This window comes from Poecile atricapillus, chromosome 1, assembly GCF_030490865.1.
Source record: "Poecile atricapillus isolate bPoeAtr1 chromosome 1, bPoeAtr1.hap1, whole genome shotgun sequence".
Classification (NCBI taxonomy): domain Eukaryota; kingdom Metazoa; phylum Chordata; class Aves; order Passeriformes; family Paridae; genus Poecile; species Poecile atricapillus.
The window spans coordinates 134,045,166-134,063,452 of NC_081249.1; the positions used below are offsets into that span (position 1 = coordinate 134,045,166).

General features: G+C 45.8%; 1 protein-coding gene across 5 annotated transcripts in view; it reads right to left on the reverse strand.

The window, feature by feature from the left end:
• Nucleotides 1-615: 615 nt before the first annotated feature.
• The window catches only part of TSPAN32 (tetraspanin 32), a 31,377-nt gene continuing 13,705 nt past the window's right edge, over nucleotides 616-18,287 (reverse strand). For 3 of the 5 annotated variants that reach the window (XM_058829441.1, XM_058829438.1, XM_058829442.1), the window contains 4 exons: nucleotides 8,810-8,911; nucleotides 7,243-7,335; nucleotides 5,083-5,166; nucleotides 616-2,935 (listed from right to left, as the gene is read on the reverse strand). In XM_058829441.1, coding sequence (XP_058685424.1) covers nucleotides 2,840-2,935; nucleotides 5,083-5,166; nucleotides 7,243-7,335; nucleotides 8,810-8,911 — 375 coding nt within the window. In that variant the 3' untranslated portion in view covers nucleotides 616-2,839. Of the gene's footprint in view, nucleotides 2,936-3,388; nucleotides 3,463-5,082; nucleotides 5,167-7,242; nucleotides 7,336-8,809; nucleotides 8,912-18,287 lie in introns of all 5 variants that reach the window. The other 2 variants (XM_058829440.1, XM_058829439.1) reach the window with 2 other exon arrangements.

Genomic DNA, 18,287 nt, shown 5'->3' on the forward strand with positions numbered 1-18,287 from the left:
AACTTCATCATATATATGCTAATCCTGTCTATAACTATGTCTTTACATTAAAAACTGACCTGGGAAGGCGGAGCACCTAAAGCTTCTGCAGTCCTGGTGGTGATGCTTTAACAGAGATGTTTAAGAAGTACAATGTTGATGAGGCTTGAGTAGGTAACCCACACCATGACATTGACTCCACCAATTTGTCTGTGGTATTTTTTGACATGGTAGAGTATCAGCAGTTAACCAGCCAATGCAGAGCAGTGTGTGAGACCTCACTAACTAATCCTTAAAAAGCTGAAACCATAGACATTTCTTCCATATAAATACTCTGCTTGTTACAGCTTAAATATGTCCTTAAGCACTTCTCCTTCCTCTGCTTGCATTGCTCCCTGAGAGGTACCTGTCTGCTGTCCCATCAACTGGCTGAGGATGGAATGAGGCTGAGGAGCTGCTCCTTTTCCCCCAAAGGACCAACGTCATCCTCTCCCTCCAGCACACTGCTGGGACAAACAAGCACCAGCTGCCTGGGGAATATCTCTTCCCAGCACCGAAAGAAGTACTGAATCCCCCTACCATGATGTAAACCCCAAGCAATGCAGGCAGCTTCATGCACAGCACAAAAAAGGAGGAGGAATGATGGCCTTTTGCAAGAAATTAATCTTTATTGAAGCAACCATGAGTCATATGAGCTGCCAGCTGGCCTGAGGAATAACAATAGCAGTGGCCTGACAGGAGCAGCTGGAGCTCACCAGGGAGATTGATCTCTGGAAAGAGACAATATATGTGATGATACATATAGACATACAAGTGAATACTTCCCCAGGAGAAAGTGCATATGCTGGGAAGTGCATATCACACCCAATTCCCTGCCAGACTGAGGTGTGTTGGTGGCTGCCAGGAGGTAGCTTGAATATTACACTGGGACAGTTCCTGCTTCCAGTGAAGTCAACAGTGAAGCTCTGCTGGTTCCACAGGCATGGAATGAGAAGTGACAGATCTCCCTCAGCCCTCCACAACACAACTCTTTCCAATGCAATGTATTTTCAGCCCAGGTTAAAAAGCCAGCCAGGTGCTGTAGGCTGTACTGCTGTTCTTGTACATGCAGCAGCCCCTGCCTGAGGGCCAGGACTGAACATCAGCACAGGGTCGTCCATGTTTATCTCAGTAAACAATTACCACTTACCACTTTTCATGACTAAAAGACACTATGTATGAGAGGCATGAAAGCTGTTGCTGGTTCAACAGACATTTCACAGAGCTGTGTAATTTAGAGCAGGTGCTACATACATTGCAATGATAGGTTTCAGCTCAGAAGCAGCTCTGCCTCCTGAACATGAGGGCAAAGCATGCCAGGGAGCTGTTGTTTCAGCTAGACTGACAGCCTTTTACAAATTCTGTTTATTATTGATAAGGTGATGTAAAAAGGACGTGGAGTTGGACATTGTGTTGTTTAACCTGGCTGGAGATCTGTCCTGCTCTCTTATAGATTTAAACTTCTGTTTGTGTGTGTAATATCAAAGTCCTTTTACCACAGGAGCACAGTGGGTTAGGAAAGCCTGATAAACATAGAGCTGGGCTGGAAGTTACAGAATCACACAATCAGCCTGGTTGGAAAAGACCTTGGAGATCACCAAGTCCAACTTATGACCTAACATCACCTTATCAACTAAACCATGCCACTGAGTGCTACGTCCAATCTTTTTTTAAACACCTCCAGGGACGGTGATGCCACCACCTCCCTGGGCAGCCCATTCCAATGCCCAATCACTTTTTCTGTGAAGAATTTGTCTCTAATGTCTAGCCTAAACTTCCCCTGGCACAGCTTAAGACTGTGTCCTCTCATCCTGTCATTGGTTGCCTGGAAGAAGAGACTGACCACCACCTGGCTACAAACTCCTTTCAGAGAGTTGTAGAGAGGAATAAGGTTACCCCAAGACTCCTTTTTTTCCAGGCTAAATAACCTCAGCTCCCTCAGCCACTCTTCACATAGAGGCTTGTGTTCTAGACCCCTCACCATCCTTCCGGCCCTTCCCGGGAGATTTTTGAGCATCTCAACATCCTTCCTAAATTGAGGGGCCCAGAATTAGACACAGCACTCAAGGTGCAGCTTAACAAGCCCCTGTGAATTCAGTATGGCATCAAGATTTAGAAGGCTGACTCAATCATAAGAATTTAAAAAAAAAAAAAAAAAAAAGTTGTATTGCATTAGCAAGGAGGAATGAAAGAGAAATATGTCCTTCTGTTGGTCAGTTGTTTCAAAGTTCATTCACTTTCTTCTGACTTTTTTGTCCTGACATCTACCAAAAGTTCTATAAATCCGGCAATGGTTGAAAATGGGAAAACTAGCTGACAGTCATTGGATGCCTATGTACCTCAGCATGATCAGAAACATGCCCAAAGTTAATCATTGCAAGTGTCCAGGCTGGGAGAGCACGTTTCCATCCGTGGTGACATACTCCCTGTCACTTATTTACTGATAGTGCAACATTGATACTGGGCTGCGATCCAAAGCCATCTTCCTAGAAACACTGTATCTTTGAGGGTCACAGGGAACTGCTCAGATGACAGCACGAGAGAAGTTTGGTTTAATGCTGTGATTTCTGCTGGGCTTTCTCTCCATTTGGTTGTAAAGAACTCTTTACATCCTTCTTGTGGAGCCACAGCCCGTACGTCTCCCATTGAGGGAATCTGCATCTCTGAGCCCAGTAGTAGTGCAGGAAAGGGAAATGTGTGACACACATCCCATCAGCTGACCCCACGCAATACCTTCCCAGGGCATTTTGTGGGTGACTTCAGACATCTTCCTGTGCCAAGAGCTGGCTCTGCCTGGTAGGGATGCCCAGGCATCAGGTTTCTACCTCTCCCGTAGGATATATTTGCCTTTCCGGTACAGGTTGCTGCTGAAGTGGATGGAGAACCAGAGGAATGAAGTTAGGATCATCCCATAAACCTAAAAGGAAATAAATGAGACAGGCATACAGTTAAGTGTGTAACTGATTATGATGCTCCATCTGTGCAAATAAGCAGTCATAAATATTGCCTGTTGTCACATTTTTCTGAAGAGAGCTGGTTTTCAGTGAAGTGGTGAACACTATTTCTGACATGGGAGTTAAAAAGCAAAAGCAGCACATGGTTAAAACATCTGATTGGAATTAGCACAGCACAGCTCAAACTTAGCCCTAAAAATACCAAGAAATAAGATGAAACCAGGAAATTTCAATTCCTGCCACAGACAGGAATACAAACAAACATATCTCTCTCATAATAATATCCTTTTGTAAAGGTACCATAGGGAGAAAAAACCACAACATTCATGTCTTGTTTGAAGTAAAAACCCCAAACAAACAAGCCCCTAAACCAACCCCAAACAGTTATGAATGCAGAGGACAGTGTATTTCCTCACCATTGTCTTACTCTGCCTGGTGTATCACACATCAGGATTAACACATCCAAGGCAACATATCCAAGGTAAGGCTGCTGTGGGAAGGATAATGAGGGCTGTAACAATGTGCTCTTTCCTCAAGTTTGCCCTAATGTGCTAGTGCCTTTGCTTGCAGCTTGATCTGGGGATGTGTGTGCATTGTTGGCTGAGGGACAGTGACATCAGAGCAGCTATAGCCCTCTTTACGTGCTTCCCTTGCATCCTGCCATCACAATAGTGAACCGTGCAGCGAGATTTCCTCTAGCACAGGCTTCAAAGACAGCTGCCTTATCTGGCTACAGCATCAAGCTGTGAAAAAAGTGTATCTATTATAAAAGTGCTTCTACTTTTATCTGAATATAGCTGCAGTAAAATTCTCCCTATGCTTGAGAAAAATTGGAAAGTGACACCAAATATTCACACATGACTTTACATTTACAGCTCCCTATCAGTGCCTGATGGTTTTCCTAATTTACTGCTAGCAGTATAAAATACAAATGATTTGTTCCTCTGGGTTTTGTTTAGATGGAGAAGAATCTTCTAATCCATAATTGTGCCAAGGCAGACACAAGACACACTCTCCAAATTACTTTCAGTCAAGAAAGGTCATCCCAGCTGGGGAGCAGCATGGAGATATGACAGCAGATCAAACCAGCCTTCATGGTGGAGAAAGGAGTCTCCTGGCACATGCTCTTTTCTGATGTGCACCACCACATGTTCAGAGTCCTTGTGTACAGTGATACACCTCTGCCAAGCAGTGGGTGGGCAAACAAGAAGGCTGGTTTTAATTAGTGGCCCTCTCCATCTCCAAAGAGACCATCCCCATGCAGCCCCTGAGCCCCCTCACCACTGAAAAACATGCTCCTCTCACAGCATTTCATTTTCTCTTTTGTTCTCCCCCAAATTAACTGCAGATCCTTTCTACATGAGCCATCATCTGAAGATGATTTCACCCCTCCTCTGCATGTTACTCCTTCAAAGACAGAACCTGGGAGCCCAGACAACACACTCTTCCCCTCTCCTTTGCAGCCTGCTCCTTATGAGCCTGTGATTTACCCACACATTGCCCAAGATGAACCTCATCAGGTTCATTAATGAGCATTACTAGGACGAGACCTTCCCCTTCTGCACAGCTCTCCAGCTCCATTGTTGGGGCTCAGTAGCTTCCAAGACCTTCCAGCTCTGGCTGCACAAATTGACTTCCCAGGTTGATCTAGGAGGCAGCAAATTTCCTAAAATATGGAGGCTTTATTGCATCTCCTTTTCAGCCATTGCTGCTGGCTTCCTACATAATCCACAAGCTCCCGGCGAGGTGATACGGCCTCACACTCATATCATCAGGTGATATGGACTTCACTCATGAGAAGTCATGCAGGCAAGCCTGGGTGGATGAAATGCAACTGCTGCTGCCTCCTGCTCCCCACTCCCAGATGCCATGCCTCGTTAGGGCACAAAAACCACGCAGTGAGCCTAGTCCTGCAGGAAAACCCCTACACCTATCAGCCTGGCCAGATTCCTGACCCTTTCCCAGTTTCCATGGTGGAGTCCACCACTGCTTGTTTCTCTGCTGCCAGCATCCAAAATCACCCAAAATCCTAGCCTCGGGGCTAATTTTGCTTTTTCCTCATTGGATCCTGCCTTTCAGGGCCAAAATGTGAAAGGACAGACACTGTTACCGTGAAGCCAATGGCGATGCCCAGGAGCGAGAAGACAAAGTCCATGTGCTTCTTCAGAAAGTCCTGGATCTCTTGCAGGCAGTCCTGGGAAGAGAGAAACAAACACCCCTGGCAGCACAGGAGCAGCTTGCTGGGGGGCTTCATCCCCACAACAGCACTTCCACAGCCTCAGGGAGAAAAGGAGGCAAGAAAGGGGTGCAGCACTGCACAGCTGGGCAGTTCTTCCTTTTTCTGCTGCTGCTGCAGCTTGGGAAGACAAACATCTGTGATAACTTTTCTGTTACTACAACACGCCTACAGTTTTATTGGTGCAATGCATTTTGGACTGTGGGGGATGTGTACTTAAGTGTGGTCATGCAAAAGCTTTTTTCTTTTCACCCACTGAATAATGGAAAGAAGGAAATGGAAATGGGAAAGCAGAGCACACCGTGGTGCCAAATGCACTCCCCAAGGTTACTAATGAACAGCTTGATTTTGCGAGGTGCTGCAAGCATTAATATACATTAGCTTTAAGCATGCCAATGGCCCCACAGAAATCCCCAAGGTGTTAGCCAAGACAGCCATTTCAGAAATGCAAGAGCATGCCCTTGATGAAGGGGTTTGCAGACTGAGGAAAGAGCGCTCAAAGCCAGGAGTGAATGTAGTGTGGCCACCAAACCCTGCGGTTTCCTGTGTTACACAAAGCACATCCTCCCACTCGCTTCCTTGGCTCCCAAGCGAGGGAAACACAGACCACTAAGTGGGAGGAATGAGTCGCCCATACGGTGCCCAGCTTTGTTCTGCTCTCCTTTCCTGCTCCTTGAGCCCAGTTCGACCCTGCCCTGGGATGTGACATTCCTGGAGGCTATGCTTTGAAATGCTGCCCCTGCGAGCTGACATGTGCCTGTGCATCAGCTGTGCTGCTAGCGCTTGACATCTTCATCTGACAACCTGTTTGTATCGCTGCAGCAGCGTGGTTTTGTTTTTCCTAGAAACACCATATATTGATGCTGGTGGCTTTAGCTACACTGGTAGAAGAAAAATGATCGTGCAGTAGATTTGCTGAGAGACTATGAAGTTGTAGCTTCAGTACAGAACAGTCTAATACTGGTGGCATCTCCAGCAGCCTCACTGAGATACTTGAAAGAGCCACAATGAAGCGTACTTGAGGAAGCTACTGCTGGGCATCATCACCCTGATTCATGAGCTTCTCATTTTAATATGTATTTAATGCCTCAGGAAAAAAGGAATTACATCAAATTCCACATTTGCTGTTACTGGAACACATTTTAAGTGTCAGAAATTAGTGTCATGTGGAAAAGTCAAACAGTTTTTCTATGCTCTGATACATGCCTGTGCTATCTCATTCTCTGCAAGCACAGGAGATAAGCAGAAAGCTGCAGGCAAGTGACAGGCTGCAAACACAAGCATTTTGAAAGCTTTCTAGAACAGTGAAGGGAGTGGCATCTGTGGGTCCGAGACCTGCTGATCCACCAGGGCTCTTCCTCCTAATTCACAGAATCATGGAATGATTTGGGCTGGAAGGGACTTTAAAGATCCCATCAGTTCCAACCTCCCAGCCATGGGCAGGGACTCCTTTCCCTAGATCAGGTTGCTCAGAGCTCCATCCCACTTGGCCTTAAAGACTGCCAGGGATGGGGAATTCATAAATTCTCTGGGCAAGCTGTGGCAGTACCTCACCAACTTCACAGTAAATAATTTTTTCCTTATATTTAATCTAAAACTCCTGTCAGTTTCAAGATTTTTCCCCCTTGCCCTGTCATTACACCCTTGTGCAAAAAGTCCCTCTCTATCTTTCTTGCATCTTTCTCCTTTTCCAGCAGTACACAATTAGGTCACCTCCATGACGTCTTTTTTCCAGGGTGAACAAAAGCAATCTTTTCAGCCATCCCTCACAGGAGGGATGCACCATCCCTCTGACTATATTGGTGGACTTGCTCCTCCAGGTCAGTGTCCTTCCTGTGCTGGACCCCAGGCACTACCTCCATACTGTGTCCAGTGTTACTGAAACAACAAAACCCCAACAAAACAAATCCCAAACCATTTCAACCCCAAACCATGAAAAAGCACGATTCTCATTAACACTTTAGTGCCGGTGAGGTTTTGATAGCTAGAAAGAGGCACAACCCCGCTATGGTGTGGGAGAAACCTTTCCCTTACCTGTCCTTCATTGTGCACTTGGCTGGGTGGGCACATCTTGTTCTCAACATTGCTTGTATCCCCAAAAGGAGAGTGCTTCCCACAGCACAGGAACTGGAAGAGAGGGAGAAGTTTGCCAGCTGCCCGCCAGGGCTCTGTCCCCTTGCTACCAGCTGCTGCAGCAGGAGGTGCTGGCAATGGGCCCCTGCTGCCCCAGGCAGGGCTACCCACCCACGGTGGCAAGGAGCAAAGCACGTAGGAATCAACAACTGCAGCAATGCAGACTACATGCAGGGGAGGTGGGTGGATCTGCACTCAAACCTGCCCGTGCTCCTCCAGGACTGCTGCCTGGGACCGGGCAAAAGCCCTCCCATTGCGGTCATACTAATGCTCTGGAAAGCCCAGGGATGCGCTGACTCATGTTTCCAGTGATTGTTATGGGGATCCCCAGCAACACCCACTGTGGAGCTGGTTTCCTAAAGCTGGGGTGCACTGGACAGTTTGAAGCTTTGGCAGAAGGGAAAAATAACCCAGGAGTATAAAGACTGCTTCTCCATCAATTCAGGTGGCAACTAAAATAAGCAACTGGTGAAGCCAGTCAACTGGTTCTCCTTGTCAAATGGGACCCTGGGAATGCTGCTCCACAACCTTGAGAGCAAGCACTTGCATGCCAGGTCATGGCTCTGAGGGCCACCACCACCAAAGAGGAACATTTGCCTTCTTCTTCTGTGTTTTCAGAACCACAGATAGAAACAGCTTTGAAAAGTACTTGTTATGATGATTTAAGAAAACACAGAAGGATACAGGGAGTTGTGTGGGAGGTGTCTGGAAACAGCTGAGCAGAGCTGACCTCCCCATCCAGCCTTGCTGTGTGCCATGAACTCACTCCCCAAACAAGCCCTGCTGTGTGAGGGAATGGCATGTCCTTTACTCAGCAGGGACTCGGGAGTTTCTCCCTGTGGGGGACATTCTCACTCATCTCCTGTGGTTTGGGGGCAAGTGTCCTCCCTGTGCTCTGGGTAACCACCCCTGCCTACCTGCTGAGCTGTAGAGAAGTGCCCTATGCCAACAGCATCCTGGGTAGTGGTTTTTGGGAGCCTGATAGCAGTCTCCAGCTCTGTAAGAGGCCATGTACTTCCCAGCACTCCTCGGACACAAACTTGAAGGTAAATAGGAATAACCGCATGCAAATACTACATCTGGACTATGTGGAATTCCTGCCCCCTCCTCTCTACTTTACCAGGTGCATATCCACACTCCTGTACCACAGATGGGGAGCAAGTCACAGGGGCTGCTGAGACAGAAAATACTACAGCAGCTGCAGGGCATAAGCTTTGTAGATCTTGCACCACAGTGATGCTCAGAAAGGTGACCCTTTCTTCCTGTTGATAATCTGGTTGGTCAGATCTGAGAAAGGAGGAATAGGAAGGGAGGAGCAGACTCCATGGTAGGCTAGAGGACTCAGTTCTTGAGGGAAAATGGCATTGCAGCATTCACGAGAGAGCACAGGTGTCAGCCCCAGCCTGCCAAAACCCTCAGGAAGATACCCCAGGGTGAGGTTTTCCCCTGCAGGTGAAAGACAACTTACTGCTTCATGGATGGCAGTCAGTTCGTGCCTCCTGAAGCTGGAGGTGTTCCTCCTCACCTCCTCGTACACAAAATCATACACATCCATCATGCTGTCTTCCACCTGCAATGAAAGCAGAGGTCTGTACATACAAAACACTGATCACAGTCATCTCTGGGGGGAGTTGTGCTCTTCTTGATTTCCACAGAAGCTCTCCCTGGTATAGCAATACAAGCAGTGCAGCTACTAAATGATCCTCAGGCAGCAGCAGGAGCTGGTGTGTGACTCACCATACACTAAGGAGCTGGGGTCTCACCAGCTGATGGCTGGAGCTTTCAGCCAGTTTTGGATTTCAGAGAGGAACTCGTGTGCCTGTGACCAGTGTGCCTCTGAGATCCTCTGCCAGCCAGGGCTGATGGCATGTCCCATCCTGAAGGCAGTACTGTGAGGACAGGCACACATGACCGTGAAATGTTAAAATACAAAAGTGAGAGGACCTCAGAGGGTTGGTGTTATCTTAGTGGCAGAGCTGTTTCTCTGAACAGAGTCAAAAAAATAAAAGGACTGATTCAGTGGTGAGTCAGACCCTAAATATTTACCAAATCTGTGAGAACTTGAAGCCTGGCAGATCCCAGCCAACTCCCACTCGGGTGTCAGAAAAAAAAAAAAAAATATGACAGTTGCCTTCAGTGCCTGGAGTCAAAACCTTGTTTCTTCCTTTCATTTTCCCTTGCTTCCTCAGCAGCACCAGTCTGAGTGGGCCTGCAGTCAGTGCTTGTCTTTCAGGAAGGAAAATCAATGGGAGAGACAGGCAGAGCGGGTGGCCACACTGAGAAGTCTCTGGGAACAGAGCCACTGCTCAGTGAGGCTTTGCAGCTCAGTCTAAGGGTTCACACTTGGAAATTACTCTAAGGAATAAAACCCCCACACTCTCTGCTCAAGAGTAAAACATCTATTACTAAATGTTACATCTATTAATAATTAATTAATAGTTACGTCTATTACTGCAATATCACTCTGTCCTGCCCAGCTGTCCAAAACACAAGCAACAAACAGAGGGTGATAACCAGGGGTTATCACCCAGGCAGGGAGAGGAGGGAAAGAAGATTATTTGTATCCAGATTGGCTCTGTGCCTCCAGGAACAGAGTTTGAAGGCACACATCAAAAATTTTTCTACAGCTATCAACTTGGCATAAAAGTGTCCAGTGACAGACAGACAATCTGTCACTGATATTTTGGGCCAAATAAAAATACTCCATTGCAAAATGTGTGACACTGAGCTGTCCCATACAGGTGAAGAAGGAGGATGCTCCATTTGTCCTTCTGGCATATCAGAGTGCATAAATGGGCGTGGATGCAACAGTAAGACCAGATTTCTCAATGACTTCTGCACCAACCTTCCTCACAGCAAACCTTATAACCCAATAAAATAGAAAACATCCAAGCTTTTCTAACTACTTGCGGGCCATGAAATAGCTTTCCCGAAGCAGCAATTAAATAAATGGATTCAATAAAAAGAACGTTCATTTCCACTGAAGAATTGGATTAAGAATAATGAAAGAAGAATAATCTTTTGAGCTCCTCTGGTGGAGGAAGGAACAACAGAGCAGCAGGCTTCTTAACATAAGAAATTATTACCTTTTGAATATTCTGATCCCAGTCTAAGATGTAGGAATAAAAACTATTTTGTACCATGACAACATACATATGTGTTTTGTTAAGGGAAACAGTGCTGCACACACAATATTTGTGTTTCCATATTTACCACGAGGGTCAGGATGCTGACCTTTCATCCAAAAGGCCTAAATTTGGATGACTTAAAAAGAAAAAAAACAAAACCAAAACAGGTTTCAAGCAAGTGTCTATGTTCAAGCAAAAGTTCAAAGGGTGAAAGCAATCCAGAAGTTTAACTACTTTTTAAAGGTCTCCTGAAATCTGGACCAGGAAATACTGGGAGAGGTAGCTGTTTGAAGGATAAGAGTGGGTAGGAAAGAAATTAATGAACAAGATGCCCATAACAAAACAGTGGTTGAAAATTATTTCAGCTGCTGGAAACAATAATTGAAGAAATCACAAGCAGTCATCATTTCACAGCCAGCTCAGCTACAGTGATGGAAATGATGATGGTAATCTCCAGGTATATAATGACTACTAAAGATTTCAACTGCACCATTTCTGAGCTTGCTTGTGAGCTGACTTCTCAGTTACCTACAGATTTTTTTTTTATTCTCATTTTATCAAGCAGCCTCCAAGAGCTGAAAACACAAGTCATTATATGGAAGATGTTTAATAGCAATAATTTCCTTTTAGAATGTGTGTCTGGGCAAGCCTAAGAGTACAATTTGCTGATTAGTCATTCTCAGCATTCCTATCTAGCAATTATATCCAGACATTATCTAAATACGCTATTCAGATCCTAGTAAGGGAATGTCAAACTCTAAATTCATTTTTTAAAGAGCGAATTGCCTGCAGTTCTGCCACATCATCTTTCTGATTTTTGCTAGGATCATTTGATCTTGGAGGGAAAAACTGCTGTTTTCATACAATATAGTGGTCTGTTTTCAAAGACTACTGCAGACAGTTTTCTCATTTAAGTACTTCAGAGGTAGGTAGGTAGCAGAAAATATCAGTATTTATCACTGGCTGTTTCCTTCTTTGCAGAAGACTGTGCCCCAGAGCATACAAGAGGTCTGGTTTAATAAGAGAAGACATAGAAGAGCAAAACATCGCACTTAGCTGCCTGGGATGGGGTAATGTTTATACTCAGAGCTGCAGCCAAGCTCTGAAGCATGGGTCATGCACAGCAGCATCTATCCAGCCCAAAATGCCATGCTCTCTCATGCATGCCTGATGATGCGAAAAATAAAACCTGAAAGTGTGAGGCAGTCACCAGGTGGTTTCATGGCTTATTTGCAACATTGCTACATCCAGCAGAACTTCATCCCCATATTTTCCATTGATCCAGTGAAGAGCTCCTAACACAGTGAAGAGCTAGACTGCAGCACTGCTTTGTACTCAATTGCCATCCTCAACAGATTCCCATCACACATGCCCCTGGATGGGCAACTTTGAGTCCATTGCCTCAAGACAATTTTATTTTTCTGTATACAGTTGTTGGGGAAAAAAAATATAAAAAATAATCAGGGTGCTTTCTCTCATGTTTAATCAACAGGATGACTGTTCAGTTTGAGTGCTTGCACTGATACTGTTATGAATATGCTTTAAGATAAAGAGATGTGCCCCATCACTTAAACAGTAATTAGCATGCAATGGGCAGATACAGCTGGAGAAGAGAAAGTCCATCTGTTTTTTGAAAAGTCTTTCACTCCTCCCACACATAACAATCAAGTGGATTTTCCTGTTCCTAGTGACATGCTGTGATCCACCACTGGAGGAGTTCTTCTGGACAAAGCTCTCCCTTGGAGGCAGACTGAGCCTGCAGTGCTCATCAGTATGAAACACCAAGAGCTGAAGATAAAGCAACAGCTGGGCTCTGCTTAAGAAAAATCTCCAGCTTGAGTGATATGGAGGTCACACTTCACAGTAATTCTTTTCCTGGAGGAAGCTGGGTGAAATGTTCCAGCTCTATATCAGGTAAATAATTGCTGCTTCCCACTTCTGTCTGCATTCCTTAATCAAATATTCGTTTAGGAATTATATTGATGGGTTGCTGGATACAACAAATGGAAAATCACCACTGAAATTGATGCAGCTGACTCCAACTGACTCAGTAAGTACCATTTTTTGCTGTAAGTAAAAGAAAAAAGGAATTTTGAGATTGTTTATCATCCTCTAAAACCTTTATCCCCCAAGAAGCAGAATGTATGACTGCAGGAAGATGTGTTCTCTAAGCAATTAGAGTTCTTGCCCTTGGCTATTAAAACTGAAGCGAATTTCCACCTTACCTCCTTCAAGAAGAATACTGACATTTTTGACTTAGGTTATTTATCAGGATGATTTTTACCTGTAACTGGATTTGGAACAGAAAGATGAGATAAGGTCAGCCCTCAATTCCTGATATCTTTGCAAGCCAAAGGTGCCAATGAATCCCAATCCTGCTGCCCGTGAATGCCTGTGTCTAGGCAACATGGAACTGTCTCTTAGGTGGAAATAATGTGCACCTGTGCCAAGAACAACGGTCTGAGTCTTAGCAAACCACCTTTGCAACTGCTGTTGGGTAAAAATTGCTCTGCAAAGCTCAAGGAGAATATAGTGAAAGGAGATGTCAGGGTTGTCTCAAAGACAAACCCATCTTCCTCCTTTCCGATAAACAGGAACACTCTTGACACGGCAGAGGAAGAAGACAAGCATGGGAAGCAGGAGGAGGATCCTCCTCTCCTTGAATCTTTGTGCCTTAGAGGAATCAAACAGAGCAGATGCAGCTCAGAAGAAACTGCAGCCTCAGCACTTCATGTTTTCAGCATCACCAGGGAGGATCTGCTCACCAGCCTCACTCAGAAATGTCCCTCTAGAGGTGGCTACTGCAGACTCCCACACTCAGCTATGAACCACGAGCTAGTCAGTTAAGAAGTGAAACTGGAATAAACTAGTGAACTCAGTCAAAACTCATCCTTGCTCTAGGAAGAAAAACACTTCTGCATTTTGCTGTCTCTGTCTTCCCTTTCCTCCCCAGTATGCAGTAACACATGCATTCACATGGTGTCAGAAACAGGGGTGGAGGCAGATGTAACAGCTTGGGTTTGGGCAAAGCAATGATGCAACTGCAGTGAAACAGAGGTGAGAAAGCCACTCTGGGGGCATTGGCCAGGTTGCAGAGCAACTCCCACCACATGGATTAAACACATGGTAAGATGAGCTTTCCCCTTCCATGCTCGACCAAGCCTCATCTAACACAGTCATTGCAGCTTGCTGAGTGTTTTTATCTCCTTCATTGCATATCAGCTCCTCTCCTTTAGAGCCTTCCTCTAGCCAGTCATTCCCAGATGCAGAAATCCAGCCAGTGCTGCAATTCAGAACAATCTTTGATGTCTCCTGTGGAAAATGGCACAAGACAAGAAGGTGATGCTCCCTGTCTGAGTGACAGTGGTCACTGGAGACCACCGATGCCAGAAGATCCAGATGAGGCCTTTAGCCAATTGACTTTCACCTTTCCCCCCTCACCCCAGATCTGTATATACATACAGATTTTGTATCTATCTATACATACATGCATAAAAAAACTCCCAAGCCAAACCATATTTACTTCCTGCTACTTTCTGCTATATGCACAGCAGGAGACAGACCAAAAACTGCCGTGGGACAAAAAAATTCAGCAAAAGCTCTTTCTCTCCAGCCTCAGCACTTCCATCCCATTCTTGCACGAAACACTTAAAACATGAGAAACTGCTGAGCTGTTACACCGCTCGCCTCCTCATTCCCTATGTCCACATCCCCAAAAGAGCAGCAGATTCTAGCTATACATGTGGGTGCTATACATCCCTCTTGGCCCATGGGCAGAGGGACATCAGAGCCTCATGCTCAGCCAAGCCATAAAACCCAGAGGCCACCTCTGTGCCACTCAGATGCAGCATTCCTGCGTCTGTGACAGAGCACCAGATGCTTTATAAAGAAGTGCAGAAAACCCAGGCAGGCAGTTAATCAATAGCAACAAGGATTTTTTTCCAATAAATCCTCCAGATCTGTGGCTGCACACCTGTGAATTTCACCAGTATATCAAAGTCCTCTTGGGTTTTTTTGGATTAGCTTTTTTATGTTTGGTCTTTGTTTGTTGGCTTTTTTTTTTGTTTATAAACACTTCAATTTTTCAGTTCATTTTTATAACAGAACTGTAAATTCAACAGGCTACCAAGGGCCCACACTGACCCTTTTGCATTCCTTCTTTCAAAACACACAACCCAGCAATTTGTGAACACCCCCTCCCCAGTATTGTGGTCAAAAATCATCTCAGCCATCCCTGTGGCACTTGAGACCAGTGTCAGGCAAGGCTGCTTCCCAAGAGCAGCCCAGGAAGCACTGAACAACCCTGAAAACAGCTTATAAACCAGCGGTATCAGCAGCAGAGCCAGTCCCAGGGCAGCGCTGTCACCTCTGAGCAGGTGGTGGCTGTCCTGCTGTGCTGAGCATCCTACAGGCGCATGAAGGTTGGGTGTGCTGCAGCAGTGACAACCATCAGAGTGGCCTCAGGTGACACGGCTGGCCCTGCTGGGGATGGCAGCTCCAGCCCTGCCACAGAAAGCGGCACAAATGGGGCCGCGTGGGTTCAGCGCCAGGGCAGCCATAAATTATAGAACCCGTGAGTGCAAATGCCTCAGTGTGCAGGCTCAGACAAAGGAGAGCAGTGTCTCGCTGGAGGGAGTGGGCTGTCGCTGGGTGGTGAGAACATAAACACTGGGAAAGAGGCACAGTATTTAAAAATGTTAAGGAAGAGGGAGGGGTTTCCCCCCCATTTTTGTTTTTCCCATGGAGTTCAGAGACTGGGAAAAGCTCGGTGCTTTTAAAGGGATTGTACCTCCTAGATTAACAGCAAGAGCGAGGAGCATGTCAGATAGTTCACAGCATTTTCACAGCAACATCAGTGATTCTTGTAAATGCTCTTGGAAGACCCCTGTGAGGGGGCTACAGTCCTAAATCTCCTAAATCAAGGCCCAGAAAGAACCAACCTTCACACTTCAGGTCTGGTTTCAGAAAACATCTGAGCACAACTTCAGCTTGTGCTTAAGTCCCATTAAAATCTCTAGGATTCCAGCCTACATTTAAGCGTTTAAGCCCCTGCAAGACTTTGCCCCAACACATACCACAGGCAGCGACAGCAGACACAAACACACCCTAGTAAATTCACAGAGGAAGGACCTCTACAATCCCACTTAAGAAATTTACTGGGAAGTGATGGACTGTTCCTTACATACCTACAGAAACAAGATGCATGTGCTGCTTTTATGTGCAGTAGGAGATGACTTCTCTCCTGGAGAGCCAGGCAATGATGCCTTTGGCTTTGCAAAGGTGCTGCTTGGGAGGGAGACCCACAGGCAGAAGACCAGTGCCGGTTCCATATGCAGAGAAGGGAGGAGGGAAGCTGCTTTATCAAAGAGCAAGACTCAGGTGTGGCAATGTTTGTTATTTAACAGCTGCAGCTGTTAATTCCAGCTGTGTACCCCAGGCTTTCTAACAGGTTATAAAATTATCGTCTAAAGGTACCACCTTGTTTGCTAACAAAGCATGGAAGTCTCCATTTCCACTTCCCAGCATGAGGAGGGGAGAGCAGACAAGTTCCTCTGAAGGAGGCAGAGAAAGGGTGCAGGAGAATTGGGATGTAGATGGATGGCTTGTATTCATTCCCTTACCATAAAAAGCTAAATCCTTGTATTTATTGAAGTACAAGCAGTGCAGCACAGAGGGGATAATGCCTTTCCACTCATGTGGAGCCAAAAGTCACAGGTGAAACTTGTTTTGAAATCACCCAGCAACCTGAGAAACCACCTGATAATGAAGAGATCACCATATCATTGCAGCTAGTGCAAATCCAAGCAACCTCTTCATTCAGATGATATGGGCAATCAGGCCTTCACAGAAATATGGATAACTATTTGCACCAGTTTCAAATTCCTGAGTTGGGAAATTTTAATTTAATCCGTTTTACACTTTTACCTGTGAATGAATCTCTGCAATTAAAATGTTCATTCTGTTGTAAAACTCCTTTTATGTTGCAGCAATTTTAGTGTCACTGATGTACCCTACCATCTTGGCTTATGGAGCCAGGGCCACAGAGTTGCTGGAAGAACTTGCTCAGCTGCTGCAGAGAAAGGGAACAGCAGAAGGTGATGTGGAATAGAAACTCCTTTGGCCTCTTTCACAGCAGGGTCCAGAACATAACCCCAAACCTCAGGGTCAGCAAGGCAAAGTGCCAGGTCCTGCACTTTGGTCAAGTGAGGTCAACAACCTCATGCAGCACTACAGGCTTACAGAACAGTACCTGGAAAGGGGCCCAGTGGAAAAGGACCTGGGGGTACTGACAATGAGCCAGCATGTGCCCAGGTGGCCAAGAAGGCCAAGGGCATCCTGGTTTGTGTCAAAAATAGTGGCCAGCAGGGCTAGGGCAGTGATTGTCCCTCTGTACTTGGTGCTGCTGGGGCCACACTTCAATTCCTGTGTCCAGTTCTGGGCCTCTCACTACAAGAAAGACATTGAAGTACTGGAGCATGTCCAGAGAAGGGCAGCAGAGCTGGTGAAGGATCTGGAGAAGAAATCCAGTGAGATGGAGCTGGGGGTAGATCAGCCTAGAGAAAAGGAGGCTCAGGGGAGACCTTATTGCTCTCTTCAACTACCTGAAAGGAGCTTGTAGCATGGTGGGGGCTTGTCTCATCTCTTAGGCAACAAGTGATAGCATAAGAGCCTTAAACTATTCCAGGTTCAGGATGGACATCAAGAAGAATTTCTTCACTGAAGGGGTGGTCAGGCATTGGAATGGGCTGTGCAGGGAGGTGGTGGAGACACCATCCCTGAAAGTGTCCAAGAAATCACTGGACATGGCACTAAGTGCTCTGGTCTAGCTGACCATCAAAAGTTGGATTCAATGATCTTAAGAGCCTTTTCCAACCTTACTGATTCTGTTTTTGTGTTGGTCAGTAAGGGTACCAAGTCTTCTCTATGGCAGTGGCAAGTACAGCTTTGCTCCAGCCTCTGCAGACAGGTTTGTAAAGCAGCAATTAATGGGTGAGGAGAGAAAGGAAGCTGGGGAGAAGGAGGAGGAAGTAGCAGCCCTCCCCACCAGCTGTGCTAGATGTGGCCTGTCTCTCCTACATCCCTCTCTGCATTCCACATCCTGGCTCTTTTTGGCCATGCTGTGAATGACAGAGGGACCTCACTTAAACAGACAGCAGTTTGTGGGAAAGGAACTGCCATAAAAATAACTTTGGAAAACAAGACTCAGCTCTTCAGCTTCAGGAACCAGGATTTCCCAATGTGGCTGAAAACTTCATGATTTCTGTGGTTACCACAGCAGTTCCAGCAAAGATCTTGCACAGAGGTCTTCCCAGCCCCTCTGCACTCCCATGCATGTCGTTCTCTCATTCTCTTTGATTGCATCACTGTCCCTCCTCAGACAGGATTGCAACACTTCCCTACCAAGAACACATCTCCCACCGAGAGGAGGAACAATTGGGATGCAACCTTTTAAGACAAAGCATGATAAATCTCACGTTCATGACTGCTGCATGTCTGGCGTACATCACTTTAAGAAAACAGACTATGGTGACATTGAGTCCATCTGGAACGCGGATAACTTGAAATTAAAACATTCAACATCTGTCTAAAAGAATTCGTCCAGAAGCTACAGAAGGTCATGAAAGCAGAAAAGAATGGGAAATGAGAAGATTAATTTTGTTTAGAGTGCCCAGGTCTGAGAATATAAAATATTTACAAATAATTTTTCTTTTCTCCCAGCCCAGCTTCTCTGTAGGAGGTACTGTAAAAAAGGCCCTGAAAGAGCCACACAGGCAAAAAGAGCATCTTGTTTTCATCATGTTCAAACAACATTTCTAC